The 14,601-nt window shown below is 41.9% G+C and overlaps 2 protein-coding genes across 3 annotated transcripts; one reads left to right on the top strand and one right to left on the bottom strand.

The window, feature by feature from the left end:
* Positions 1-7,751: 7,751 nt before the first annotated feature.
* On the bottom strand, positions 7,752-9,065 carry LOC116772111 (large ribosomal subunit protein eL38). The gene is made up of 4 exons (XM_032664159.2): positions 8,884-9,065; positions 8,626-8,686; positions 8,422-8,544; positions 7,752-7,816 (listed from the first exon to the last, which is right to left on the bottom strand). Exons 1-4 carry the CDS (start codon positions 8,884-8,886, stop codon positions 7,791-7,793), a joined length of 213 nt encoding a protein of 70 aa, XP_032520050.1. The 5' UTR covers positions 8,887-9,065; the 3' UTR covers positions 7,752-7,790.
* Positions 9,066-9,920: 855 nt separating this feature from the next.
* On the top strand, positions 9,921-13,233 carry LOC116772095 (NAD-dependent protein deacetylase sirtuin-7). Of its 2 annotated transcripts, none has more exons than XM_032664140.2 (4): positions 9,921-10,446; positions 11,111-11,208; positions 11,288-12,176; positions 12,251-13,233. In XM_032664140.2, exons 1-4 carry the CDS (start codon positions 10,195-10,197, stop codon positions 13,085-13,087), a joined length of 2,076 nt encoding a protein of 691 aa, XP_032520031.2. In that variant the 5' UTR covers positions 9,921-10,194; the 3' UTR covers positions 13,088-13,233. The 2 variants fall into 2 exon arrangements, with proteins under 2 accessions (XP_032520031.2, XP_032520039.2); XM_032664148.2 differs by having other exon boundaries at positions 9,922-10,446; positions 12,269-13,233.
* Positions 13,234-14,601: the final 1,368 nt, after the last annotated feature.

The raw sequence follows: 14,601 nt of genomic DNA, 5'->3' as shown, positions 1-14,601 counted from the left end.
GACACACTCCTTGAATATTTGTTTTTATAAAATTAATGTGAACCAGGGAATAGGTTTAAATCGCGCACACGTTCAGTATAAATTCATATATGTGTATTTTAAACTCAATAATTAAGTATTGAAATTGAATGCCCGAAAGACATCCGCCCGCGTAAAGTGAAAAATTATTATCGGTCTAAATCACAGCACCGAGTAATAGTTTCTTAATAATAAAACTTCTTCTAATAGACAGAATGCTTGCTTGGATACACTTTTCCTCGGGTCCTTACTATACTGGCGTCAAATTGTACTTTGACTATTGAACCTCAGGTTTTTTTCATTTACTCGGTTAAGTCTGTTTCGATTGGATTTAATTCCAAGATCCCTTCTAGCCAGCTGTTGCTAGTCACAGTGGCGTCTCGTCTGTTTAGGGACAAGTACAAATTAAAACATGAGTAGCTTCGTGTTAAAAACAACCTCCGACCTTTGTGAAAGGTCGACGTTAGACAAAAGCCTTTTGTTCTCTACTTTTATGTCTCTAATAATGGAGGCCGGTGACCGACCAATAATTAATTTGTAGTCCGACTGTCGGGTACTCGGAGGAATCAAAGGAATTTCTTTTATCTCATTCTGTAGGACTCGTGTTACGCTCGTGTGAATACCTCCGAACAATCGGAATTAAAGAGGGGAAATAATCATCACATTGAAAACGAGGACAAATAAAGACTGGATAATTTTGCAACTATAACGTAAGATGATAAGAAAATTGTTATTTTATAAAAAAAATAACATAAAACTGCTCAAAAGTATTATTTTTGATTTTTATTTAAATCTCTCAAACACAAAGCGACACTTCCTCCGTCCGATGTCCCGTGAAGTGTAAACTGAGATATACAGCATTCAGTTGTCAAAACTTTTCTAAGCTCCTAACCCTCGCCCTCCCCTGTCCCCCCTATAACCCCCTCTCAGTCCTTCTCTCTCAGCTTCTTTTCTTCTTCCCTTAAACCTAAACTGTAGGTTTAAGGGGCCCCTATCTAACATGCGTTAATCACTCACCTCCACCATCCAAGCTCCTCTCTCTACCTAACCAATTTTGAAAACGAACTTCCAGGGCTGATTTCGAAGAACGGTCTAAGGATGGATTGACGTTAGTTCTGGACAGGCCGCAGTCTTTTAGTAGGTTGTACAGAGATTCGTTCGTTAGAGAGCTCGTAATACTTTTTGACCTTGATGGTTTTGGGCATATTGGTTTCACAAGGAATTAGTTGAAATATAATGTCTCTCGTGACTGAATTTTTTAAGACAGTGGAGACCTTTTTCACCAACAAGACATGTTTGAATTAGTTTTCATCAAATGACAGCATAATTTAATATTTTTTTTTGTTATATGTAACGGTGAAAAACTCGCTTAATGATTGTTTTAAGAAAACTCCCGCTTAATTTGATACAAAACTATAATAAGATAAGGTTAATAAGACAATATTACGATCCTCATAAAGCTTCGGATACACGCTTGAAGATGGACTGGAATTAATTGGCAGTATTGCACTTTAAAATATAGGTATTTTAGGCAGTAAATTAAATCATGTTTTCAAAAAAGCTTATTTAATTTTCACACTTATCTTAAACGACACTCCTACATACATAATTCACGAGTGACTTGCAAAGAAATGTTACGATTAAGATACTGTGTAAGTATTATCATCGTCGTTCCCAACAACATCACCATCACCACCGCCTCTATGGTTCAAATAGTTAAACTAAAACCTATCATAGGTCATAAAATGTATTTAAAATGTTCCCGGTGCAACAACAACTTATTACAATATGGTAATACAAATGAAAAGTAACGCTTTAATATTAATGAAGCGCTCACAGTGGTGAGGGAGGAAGCAGAAGAACGGACTTCCGCAAACATGAGGACACACGACGGACACGTGGCGCCACCACTCGTAACATCCACTATCACTATTACATTCTAGTAAACTGGTGCAATAGAAAATAAAAATAGATGTCAGGAATATTAAAAAACTATTAAATAAATATACTTACAGTAGATACACCAAGTGTCTAGACTCCGAAAGTGAACTTTGCTGGAAATTTCTATACCAAGGATCCGATTACTATGGCAATGCAGCGAAGGTAGTTTTCTTGTGTGTTGCACAAGCTTGTGTCTGGCATGGAGTTAAATTAGGCCAAGAAACAGTAGCGGAGATAACATCGAGTCTTTGGCACGCCAATTAATTCAGTGCTTTCGGAGCGACTGTCGTCAACAGAAGTCTTCATGTTTCTGAAAGACAGAAAGCTGACGGTAAGTTTTAGTAGTCCCGTGGGCAAGAGGTGGGCTGGTAGATTCAATAGAAGTCCACGATGTCAAAGCCAGTCGATCATGTTCGCCATGTCAAGACTGACTGTCTTAACCTGTCCCTGTCAGTGGAAGTCCAGCGGTGCATTAGATAAACTACAGGATCAACAAATCGATCGATGAGGAGAAAGACAAATGATATGGAGCGCTAAAAGTTAATAAATGATAAGCATTTTTTGATGGTGTTGTTACAAGGTTTGATGTTTGGAAGAAAATTGAAGTGCAGCTGACATTAATATATATCGAGAATTTATTAAGGGTTGTTAAGTATATAATTCATTGGTCGACCAGTTTTGTTTTTAATATTAATTGTTTATGAACATGGGTAGAAACAAATGAAAAAATAAAAGTTGTTACGTCCAGCTATAGATATATAGTATATAGTGAACCGTCGTCGACTACGATTTCCGAAACTGATTTGCGCTGACTGTCCGTGCGTCTAAACATTTAATTTAAATATGAATGATGACATTTTACTTGGGTCTTAATCACTTGTTCAAATTGTAATCTATTTTTACCCGACTTCAATAAATAGGAGATTATCAAGTAAGTTAACTCCAAAAATGTTTTGCCCTACAACTCTGAAGTTGATAACGCAATAAGTGTATTCTCCTAATATATTATTAACGTATCAGGAATTTTAACAGATGTATAAAATTAAGGAATCAAGTCTACTGTAATTTTTACATATTTTTTTTAATTCCCGGATCATTCAAATATGATCGGTTGGAAAGATTGTTTATCGAAACTGATTCATCAGCTCTTGAGAACGTAAAAAAAACATTCTTATCCAAACAATAGTTTGGTAATTCGGGCAACCTGAAGTACGGCAGGAGGCGGGAAGCTTAAGTTAATGTTTGTGAAATATGGTTAATCAAAGTATTATTGTTAGTTCCAGATTTACACATAAGTTATGTTTATGCATATCACTAGGTTTGTAAAATATATTACATCACATACCTACTTGGTATCTTTTATGAAAGTGCACTAGCTTCTAACCGACCAACAATGTAAAGCCTCTTTTCAGGTAAATGGATATGAGAATATTAATTATACCGCAGACGAGTAAACAGCGACATTAGGGATATAAGAGTAGAGCCGTAACTTTTAACGGCGCGCCAAGAGGCGGAGGTGTGTAGTGGAACTCCAGAACACTAAGTAAGTACACGCGAAACAAGATTGCGGAGAGGTAATCAAGTCGGGAAGTTCCCCGCCTCGCTATGATAATTTTATTTTCCATTTCACCGGCGGGCGCCTGCCTCAAACTGACTTCACCAAGTATTCCCCTCGTTAGGCTGCGCCGGGGAATGTTTTCTCCCGTTGTTATAACTCTCATTTTAATACTCTTTCGTTTCTATGTGCCGTCGTCGACTCGGCTCGGCGGACTTTGACTTCGAGAAGGCTACATGTTTTTAGTTACGAGCGTCGTTGTTGTGTGTCTGCTGGGGAAATGTGTTATTGTGAACCAGGAGTTCACTAAATCGTTAACTTTAATCTCTTGTTTCTACTCCAGTACACAAAGTGCTTTAAGTTATACCTTAAATATAACCAACAGTTGACTAACGACGTACTGAGACTTCCTTATAAACGACAGCGATATTCATTAAGTTTATTATGCTTTATAACATCGAAGTCGAAGTTCTTAGAGTGCTTTAACTTCTTAGGAAAGAAAGAAGATATACGTCTCTTTTAATAGAACTGTTAATCAGATTTAGGTGATCGTTTGTAATGAGCCGTAAGGCCAAAACATCAGAGATGAATCAGATAGCACTTAACAAGATCAAATCCAAGATCTGTTAAAAAATTCAAGTATTCCTTACTTTAAATATGTCGTTTCGTTTGACGTAAGGATATAAACTTTGTGAGATTTAGAGATGAACGTTGATGAACATGTGCAACAAACTGAAAAAATGATTTAAAGTAAATTTCATGCCCTTCAGTATGGAACGGCATGCTGAGCCTTTCAAATCCTCTGAGGACGCGTGTAAGTAAGATGTCGCTGGTCATTTGGACGGACAATATTTTTTTCTAGTTAAGCCCAACTCCGATTTTAACTAAAAAAAATCTAATAAATATTAAGAATAGAGACTGCTGTACTTATTGTTAACTCTTTCCCAAATAGTTGAATCCTAGACTATTACGGTTACATTGGTCTTCTCAGTGACCAATTTCACCATTACATACATAGAGTTTTGAGAACTGATTATAATGAGATTCCTTATCACAGTGAATATTATTCCATTCGATTACATTTATTATTACAGCAGGTATACCTGATGACAAAGAACATACGTGACACAGAAACGATGAGGAGATTATTTACAGAGTCAATTCTTCCCGTCAGGTCACGGCTATACATGTAATGACATGTGACGTCACTTCCTTTCGCTCGTCATCATCACTATCAGCTGCAATGGGTAACATTTTTCACCAATTGTTTTCCACTTGTTACCATTTATACCAAAAGTTACAATAATATATTTAATAATATTATTACATTAACCGTTTTAAATTAATTAAATGTTTGTCGAGAAAGCTACTAAAATACAATTAGTTTGGGTTATCACCGCCTATAGTCTGTACAGATTGACAGTTAACGGACAGACATGAGACAGCCGAGGAGAAATGAATAGTTTGATATATAATGTAATGCTTCAATGGAAGTTAATATGAAGAGCGAACGTAAAATATATAATGTTGTCTGTTACCTACCTAAGCAAAAGCAAACGAAACGACCTTGCTCCGGTTGAGTAGGTTCCATTGAATTAACGCAATTCAAATTATTGAGCCACTTGAAGTCTATGATCGGACTAACATTTTAAAGCTCTTATTTTTACTATTAATTAAAAAAAAATATAAACAATCCGTACCATCAGTAGTTACGGCGCAAATGTCTGGCCATACTATGTATTTTTAAGAAAAACCTCTCGATTTCGGTTTAATTTAATAATTAAACTACCGCCAGCCGATCAAATACATATTCGGAGTCTTAAGAGTTTGGCCGCAATGTAAAACTTAGAGGAATGTGTCGGCGTCCGGCGCTCTCACAGCACTAATATGTGCCTCGACTATTCAGTGTGACAGTGGTTCCAACCACCTAACGCTTCTAGTCACCTCACCAGACACAGGAACGCTGTGTTTTATGGTAGATATGTTTTACTAAGCTTGCTATTAACGAAGGAACTGAGACATTTACAGAAGCTATCACTCTGGCTTCGTCCGCTTCGAAGTTCAATAAAACCTAACATTGTTTTATAACAGTTTAAAGGACTGTCTGTAACAACACGCGGTTATTCGTCGTTTAAGTTTTAGTCTCTTGAATGGCCTCCATCTGGGGCGTTGTGTTCTTAAAAGATTTATAAATGATATATTAAAAATCTTCTTAGCGATGGAACCGAAGCTACAGCCTCCAACTTCAATCACTATTCATAAATTAAAATATAAATTCTAATGTTTAAATGTAGTAAAAACCGAAGAATAAAAATTGAATTATATTCATAGCTGCAAATACTATTTCACAAAAAAGACTAATTTAAAGTTGACTCATTAGTTGAGTGTATTTCATGCTAATAATAAATAAATAAAGTCAAAATAATAGTAATTGAATTCGTGGTTTTGGTCATATTTCCCAATTCACGGTTGATAACCGAGACCCTCACATCATGAGAATAAGTATTTCACTTTAATTATATTTGACACAGTTACCATCGAACGCCGTACTCATTAATAAAACACTAGTCTTTTTTAGCAAAATTGCCTTCCGGTGAACTCGTACAGTATGTTGTATTTTAAGAATAATTTTGCATATATTTTTTTCTATTCTATTTACTTAATAGCAGTTATTTATTTTACTCGCGACTATTAATTCTTTTAAGTACCTATTTATTTTCGTGATTGAATGACAAACTCGAACAGTAAGTAGCGCCATCTTTGTTTTTCTCGGAGGTTCATTAATCATCATCAACAGCACATCCGCTCTCGACAAAGCTTACGGCGGTTCTTTCTGTTGAACCGTGCTGGATTCTTCAATAGCTACAAAACACTACTTTTATTTCACATTTCTTTCTCTCCATATATATTTAATACTAGTTTCTTAAAAATAAATTCTTTCGACTTGTATAACACGACTTCATAGTAGATTTTTCAAGAATTTAATTCTTAAATAAGAACTTAATACTTCCACCGTTAGTCATTAGAGGAGTGGAGACAAAGCCGTTGTCCATAGATTAAATAAACAGACACTTCTCACTTTGTAATTCCGAATTACTACTCTATTGACTGGTCAATTGAAGGCCTATTTTCATATTTTCGTACAAAAAAAACAATAAAACCTTTAATCGCCTCATTCGCCCCCCCCCCCCCCAACACTAGCGCGTTGTAACGCTTAATTTCGGTGTCAGGACAAAAATTAGCCTCAATTACTTCTACTTATTACCTCAGCTATACGCCAATAAAAGTCAAGTTAAAATTGGTCCAGCCATTTCAGATATTAGTCTGAACAATGAGACAGACAAAATTATAAAAAAAATTTTTTGATGTAGGTAGATTCTACTCGGGGTACCGTATATATTTCATACGGGTATAGTAAATATGGTTGTTTCAATATTACAAGCAGACACTCCAATTTTATTTATATGGAAGGGCAATCGTAAGTTCTCAGGTGTTTCCACGGTGACCAGGTCAGGTGATGATGTACAGGACATTGTTTCAAACCTCATAACTGATAACTCTTATCTCGGAGGGTTTAATATACACCTGAAGTCGCAGACAACAACTGTTAGCAATACAGCTTAGTGTTTCGGCGTTCAGTTTCACGTACACTGAGGAGTGTTGGAGTTTTCCGTGACTTAATAAATAAATAATGTTATTAACTTGAACTATATACGCACCAAACTTGTTGTGCTAGTGGATGCCAGAATACTTTTATTGGTTAACAACTAATAAAACTGAGACTCGTTTTACTGACCTCGTAAAACACATTTAAAATATTCTTTTAAAATATAAAGAACATTTATTATCTGAAACTTCAAGGGTTATAAAACTATGTGATAGTGAAGTCTTTTATCCAAGTTAATATAAATCATGAAAATACATTGTCTTGAAGCACTTCACTAGTCAGCACTCAGCGGTGCCCAGCGGGTGTGACGGGTCTGTTGGCAGGACTGTGATGAAGCTACTTCTAGACTCACCAGTCTAACACTACTTTTCACTTCATGTAAATCATATAAACTCCAAGTAACTGTTATTGCCATTCTAAAGTATGATAACCTGCTACTACTAGGAATAGGAAAATCCCTTTGGATCTGTTTCTTTTAAGTATAAATCAGATTGTTGGTCTGGAAGTTATATTTTATTTGCTCATGATACTAGTGTTGTTTCTTTAATGTGATATCAATAAAAGGCAAACTGTTTTTACACTTTTTTTATTAACTTAGTCTAGGTCACTTCACTTAACTTCTTTGACTTGGAGACCTGAAACAAACAATTATATATTAAAAAATGACACAAGCACCAAGCAAGGAAGTCTACACTACAAGACCTCCCCGACCAATACACAGAGACTACAGATTACATGTAGTGACTAGGGATAGTGAAACATAAGATGGTTGCCTGTCACAGGTCACTTGGTATTTACTGCAATTATATTTAGTATACAAACACCTATTTAAATGGTTTGAATGGTAGAGAGGAGAAAATTAAGAATACTTTTCTAGGAAATTAGTTTTTTTCCACTTTCTTAAAACCACAGATGAAATCTTGTTTAAACTTTGTAACAAAACAAATACTTATTGGTTTTTTCTTTGAAACCAATGTGTTATAAAAACACGACCCCTACACACATGTATGAGAACTCCTCGCTGTTTAAAACTATGACTATGAGCAACACCATCACCTGTCAAACAGACTCACACGCCTCCTCATACTATATTAATATTTATCAAATTATTAATTAATATATTAAGAGACACTGCAAATATTTGGTAAACGATTGTATGAACAGCAAACAAATTACTAAGAAAAATGATAAAACTGCATCTTAACTACAGCGAGTGAGTCGTGAAGCTCAGAGGTCCTACCTGGGGGCAGGCTTTGTTTGAGTTTCTCCGCCTTCTCCTTGTCGGTGATGACGAGCGTGTATAGGAACCGCGAGCAACGGACCTTGAACTTCACGTTCTCGGGATTCTTCTTTATCTTCACAGCTGGAATCGAACATGCACCGTCACTAAACAGTTAAAAAATAAGATCGACAACGACCAAAACAAATCTAAAGTAAAACTTACATTTAGCATCTTTCCTGCGCGCCTTTAGGAGGAAGTCCTTGATATCTTTAATTTCGCGGGGCTGAAAATAATTAAAATGTTTATTAAGTCGAGTGTGACTGACCAAACATTACACGGCTAGGTTAGATTATAACGAAACAGAAATATGATTAGTAAACAACTAATGAAGTTAATTTATAAAACACGGTAATAGAAAATATTATTTTGTAGAATATATAATTGCATACTCAAATAAAATGTATAGAAAACAAAACATACCATGGTGAAGCCGATCCTTCGCACTAAGACTGAAAGAAAAATAACACAATTAAATTTAGAAATATACACTTTAAACGACACCCTATGCCACTGGTGTTGTAATTGTATTTTAAAACACTAAGATTATTTCATTAAACTAAAGATTATTTCCGATTTATCACAAATGCACAAAATCTCAACTTGCCATACCTGTCAAAGTCAGCAAAAGAAATTGTCTACAACTGTCAGTGTCATTTATATCCAATGATAAGGAAACAGGCAACAAAAAATGTAGACGAAACAAAAATAGGACATACAAAATATATATAACTACTCAATAAGTTACAACTTAACGTAACTTTCTATGAAAATAATTTTTCTACGGACAAAATGATTAAACTTTTATTCAGTTATATAAATGTATACTGATAATATATAAAAATGGGGCACACATTTAAATCAAATCACCATTATTATTATAAATGAAATTAAAATGTAACTTAATTTAATATGTGATAAAGTTAATAATTGTCATAATTTTCTGAACGACAAATATTGTGCTCATTTAAATTAAAATTATACAGCTTCATATACCAGGGTCTGACTGATTACTTCGTCAAGTAAGAAACATATATGTATGTCATATTTTATTTTTACACTTGTTATATAAAGAAGTGCAATGAAATCAGATAAATCGTATGTAGGAATTTTCAAGAGTGGCATAGATGCTTTTGCTTGATGATTGTTTGATTCTTCAGGCTTCAAGCTCTTAATTTACTCTTGTAACACTATTTTACGTGAAAAATATATTTCACGAGACAACTTTTTTGGTTTAAGTTTAATTATAATATTTTATTATTAAAATAATTTTTAATATATAAAAAAGAGAAATGACACTCTAAAGAATATATAAATTATTTGTAATCTTATATTGTTTTAAAACTATTATATTTAATTATTATTTGGATTTAACACCACTTGTATACTCTATCTTAACATTCATGATTTTGAAACTATTATATTTCACCCTGTCAAATATTAATTAAATCATATTTCGTAAATTGTAAAAAAACGACATATCGATAACTTTTATGTTACATTTTATTCGCTAGTACAACCCTAGGCAGCGTCTGAAAACGTCAATCGTTAACTTTGACAGTATCACAGAATAAATACACTGAATTGTCACAACTGCAGCTGCAAGTGGCATCGTGATCGAGTGCACGGGAATCTCGTGCGCTCCGGAGGGCCGGCGACATGTGCGACAGTGAGCGATCGAGGGTCAGTCAGGCGGAGGGCGGCGGACTGTAGCCTCGCGGGCCGGGCGCCTCCATGGCGGGCCGCGAGGGCGTGCGGAGCAGCGCACGGTTGAGTGGCGGCGCAGCGGGTGCGGGTGGAGGAGCAGCGGACGAGGATGTGGGAGCGGCAGAGCGAGAGGCAGCGCGTGTGGCAGCCGCGGCTTTGCGGAGAGCGCGAGCCCTGCGAGCCGCTGAGCGAGCGAGGGAGGTGGAGGACACTCCGCGCGTCCTGCGAGACAAGTGCCGCCGCCTCGCTCGAGCTCTTCGGGACGCCAAACACCTCGTGGTCTGTCAGCTTACTTGCCCAACAGCCTTCTCCCTATCATTTGTATTTTTGTGCTGTACATCAACTGTACTGTACTTAAAAAGCAATGTTTAAATGAAAATCACTATAAATGTTAATATGTGTGGTTCACATCCAATGAAGTTGTCGTATTTATAAAGTAAAATATTGTAGTCTTTATAAAGTAAAGTAATAGTCTAACATGTATGTCATCTAGAAGAAGATAATTCTTTAATTGTTCATGTGCATGATGGATGTATGTCGTCAATGTAACGGTTGGTGTAGCTTGTTTGTTATAAGGACATCTTAACTGAGGGACGTGTAAGAGTTTAGAGGATACAACTTTGCTGTGTATAGTTACATTACAAGAATATCTCCTATGGCTCATTCCCAGGTTCCCAAAACTTCCTGTTTTATAACTAAACAGAAGTAAAACTGATATTGAGAGATGAAACTAAAACGAGACGTAAACTTGAGAAAAATATTGAAGTTAGTTCTGAAGCACACTCTATTGACACTGGCCGGAAGCTGCTTCTATCTGTGTCTTAGGGTTTTAAAGTATTATGCACATTCATTCATTAAATATGTGTGCATATTGTACATGGGACACACGCATAGGGGAGTTGAACATGTAGTGTATTTGTAATGTAATGTTACTTGTGTGCAGGTGTACACGGGCGCCGGCATCAGTACGGCCGCAGACATCCCCGACTACCGCGGGCCGCGAGGAGTGTGGACCAGACTCCAGCGCGGGGAGACTGTAGGGTTGGTGTCACTCACTATACTGCTCATTCGTTTCGAGTCTAACTGTCGTATTGATGAGCTCTGTCCCGCCGATCCTCAGGCGAGTGGAGGTCTCTCGCGCGCAGCCCACCTTCACTCATATGGCGTTGACGGCTCTGTGGGCGCGTGGCTCGCTCAAGTTCGTGGTGTCCCAGAACTGTGACGGCCTGCACGTGCGCGCCGGCCTGCCGCGCCGGGCGCTCGCCGAGCTCCACGGAGACATGTTCGCGGAGCGCTGCGCCGCCTGCCGCCGGGTCTACCTGCGCGCCTTCGACACCACCGAGCGCACGGCGAGACACGCGCACGCCACCCGAAGACTATGCCACGACTGCGGTCGCGAGCTGAGGGATACCATCGTTCACTTCGGGGAGCGAGGCCGAGCCTCCTGGCCTCTCAACTGGTCCGGGGCGCTCAGGCACGCGGCGGCCGCGGACGTGGTGCTGTGTCTGGGCTCCAGCCTCAAGGTGCTGCGACGTTACCCGCGACTCTGGCGCATGCAGAGCGCTCCCCACCAGCGGCCGGCGCTCTACATAGTCAACCTGCAGTGGACGCCCAAGGACGGAGTCGCGGCTCTCAAGATCAACGCGCGCTGCGACGCGGTGATGGCCCAGGTGGCGCGCCGGCTCCGTCTCCGGGTGCCTCGGTACTGCGAGCGGGCGGACCCTCTCCTCGCGCACGCCGAGCCCCTCGCCCCACCCGAGGCTCACACGACCCGCCGCCCGCTGCTGTCCATCCCTCGCTCCTCGGCCGAGGACGACTCCGACACCTCCTACTACTCCCTGTCTTCTGCCTCAGCCACCGACTCGGACGATGAATTACCGCTGTGCCGCCTCGCCTCGCGCTCCTCTGCCGCCTGCCCCTCCCCGCCGGCTCCCCAGCCTCCCCAGCCTCCCCCGTCTTCCCCGCCGCCGCCCCCGGAGGACGTCAAGCCGTCGCTGCGATCCTTTCAGGTTACTTCATAGCGACCTCGGTCTCGCGACGCTTCATTTCGCCGAATGAGAAATTTGTAACTTTATTCATCTAGATCTCTGACTCTGTGCAGGTCAGCCTCCAGTCCGGGGAGACCACGATCCTGCTCCGCGCGGAGCACGCGCCGCTGGAGCCGCCGCCGGCCGCCGCCCGGGCCGCCACCGAGGCGCTCCGCAGGTTCAGGATGGTGAGGCCGCAGGGCTCCGTCCTCGCGGTCAACGGCTTCGGGACCCTCACCAACGGCCGGCGGAGCTGCGGGCTCCTGCCGGACGGGGAGACCGAGATCAAGCTCGAGGGTCGTCCACCGCTCAAGACGGAGAAAGAGGACCCGGACGGGGCGGCCACGGACGGCGCCTGGGACTTCGGCGACCGGCTCAGGAGGTTGCTGGAGCTGTCCCCGCGGCTCGGACCCTACGGAGACAAGATGCGGCGGCTGAAGGACGAAGAGCGGCGGGACGAGGAGGCGAGCGCCTCGCTGGCGGCCGCCATCATCCGCCGCGCCGTGCTCGTGTGTCGCGCGCAACTCTACCCCGGTCTCCACACCATCATCGCCCCGGCCGCGGGTCCACGGCCGCCGCGTCCTCCGCCCGCCCCGCCACCTCCGCTCCCTCTCCCGCCGCCGCCGCCGCCCGCCCCTCCGTCCGCCCCGCCGCCCGCCGAGTGCGGCTGGTGCGCGCGGCGCTACTCGTCCCGCCGCTGCCTGTGGTACGGCGCGACCCGCTGCACACCGCCGGAGCGCCGGGCGTGGCGCCGCGAGCGAGGACGCCGCTACCTGTGCGCGTGCTGCGGACCGGACGGCGAGGACGAGCCTCCGCCCGCCCCGGACCGGACCCTGGACGACGGAGGCTGGTACGGGAAGGGATACAGGAAGGGCAGAAGGAGACGGCGGTAGCAGTCGCCCGGACCCGCTCGGGGCGGCCGCGGGAGGCGTGTGCAGTGTGGTGGCGGTGTTTTATTCGGATTTGTAAATCGGAAATGTTGATTCCTGTTGCCTCCCTCGCGCGGGCGGCCGAGGGCGGAGGGTGCGCGGATGTATTTATTTTTGTAAGTGTACTCTAGAGACGTAAGTGTCCTGAAGCCGGTGTCAATTTATGTCATGATAATGTAATTTTATACTGCGACTGAACTCCTCGTCAGAATGTATTGTACGAGTGTCCGCCGACAGAGCCGCTCGCGTCGACGCGCGGAGCCTGAGGTCGCGATGTGACCGTCGCTGTGTGAATTAAATATGAGCTTATTGAACGAGAATCCGGAGACAGAGCGATCAGACCCAGAGAGAAAACAATATGGCGGCACATCGCCCGAGACGGCGTCGTGTGCGGAGTCGGGCGGGAGACGAACAAGCGATGTAACAAAATAATATGTTTAAGATAAATTAAGTAAAAACCTCGGAAGTAATGTTGAGTTTCAGTCACAATCCCGACCGGCCTCCCGGCCGAGCCTCCCGCACACTCCCTTAGAGTGGTTTCAAGGGTCCAGGGAACGCTCCAGGGTTTTATTCACATCGTTATCTTTCTCAAAGGACCAACTCAGTCGCGGCTCGGGGCTCCTTCATTTATAAGATATGTATAAAATTAAAACACCACTTCCGCAGCCCGCGACCGGTCGCGGTCCGGCGTCCCTCGAGGCTGTCGTACGGAGTCCACTCTGTTTCGCAGTCCACTCTCCATCTAGGTGACGTGATCCATCTCGAGTGTCCGCTGAGGGTGTTGAGTATTTTAATCACCTGTCGTCGTCAGTAGCCGGAGACAGCCGGTGTCCGACGGGTGTCGAGTCGATGTCAACAATGTTATTGGGTTCGTAGTGATACATCCAGCTCCCGTGACCGGTGACGACGGCGGACACATCATTTGAGTCTCCGCGCTTGCGCTCATCCAGCATTTCGCGACACATGTCCATGCAAAGGTGTTTCTGGTCGTCGCTTAAGGTGTGGGGAGTCCATCTGGTGCAAAGTTTGCTGTAGCCTAAATGTCCGTGAAAATTTTTTTAAACTCGACTTATACCATTGCCTAGGCTTGCCCGTGGCTGCTGGTAGGCCACTCTCTTATCCACCTCTATCATGTGTCGCACAGCATTGATGTCATCGTCATTAGTCGTAGTCGTAAAGGACATCTCTCGCGGATCTTCACGGAGATTGCTACGTCCACGCTAAAACTCGTTAAACCAATTTTAAATAGTGGTTGAGATAGAGCTTCATAACGAAATCCTAATGGCAGCCTATCGTTGTTGCTGAGTGAGGACACAACGAAAGTCATTAAATCATTGACCGTAATTTTTTTAGGGTCATTTTCACGTGTAACGAGAGTTTTAGATTTGCCGCCAATTCAAAAAAACAATTGACAAATGAATTCCATATACTACAGTAGGTTACCAAATAAAAAACCAATACCAAATGAAAACCGAACT

This window comes from Danaus plexippus, chromosome 8, assembly GCF_018135715.1.
Source record: "Danaus plexippus chromosome 8, MEX_DaPlex, whole genome shotgun sequence".
Classification (NCBI taxonomy): domain Eukaryota; kingdom Metazoa; phylum Arthropoda; class Insecta; order Lepidoptera; family Nymphalidae; genus Danaus; species Danaus plexippus.
Note: the sequence above shows the minus strand (reverse complement) of the source record. Positions and strands in the feature narration are given on the sequence as shown.

Excerpts from the sequence above, each read along its gene's own strand:
- LOC116772111 (XM_032664159.2), bottom strand. Across the intron at positions 8,545-8,625 it reads GCGCAGGAAAGATGCTAAAT|CTGTGAAGATAAAGAAGAAT; the intron begins GTAAGTTTTACT and ends GTTCGATTCCAG. Across the intron at positions 7,817-8,421 it reads CAAACAAAGCCTGCCCCCAG|GTCTCCAAGTCAAAGAAGTT; the intron begins GTAGGACCTCTG and ends TGTTTGTTTCAG.
- LOC116772095 (XM_032664140.2), top strand. The coding sequence starts at position 10,195 with ATGGCGGGCCGCGAGGGCGTGCGGAGCAGCGCACGGTTGAGTGGCGGC. Across the intron at positions 11,209-11,287 it reads CAGCGCGGGGAGACTGTAGG|GCGAGTGGAGGTCTCTCGCG; the intron begins GTTGGTGTCACT and ends GCCGATCCTCAG. Across the intron at positions 12,177-12,250 it reads CGTCGCTGCGATCCTTTCAG|ATCTCTGACTCTGTGCAGGT; the intron begins GTTACTTCATAG and ends TTATTCATCTAG.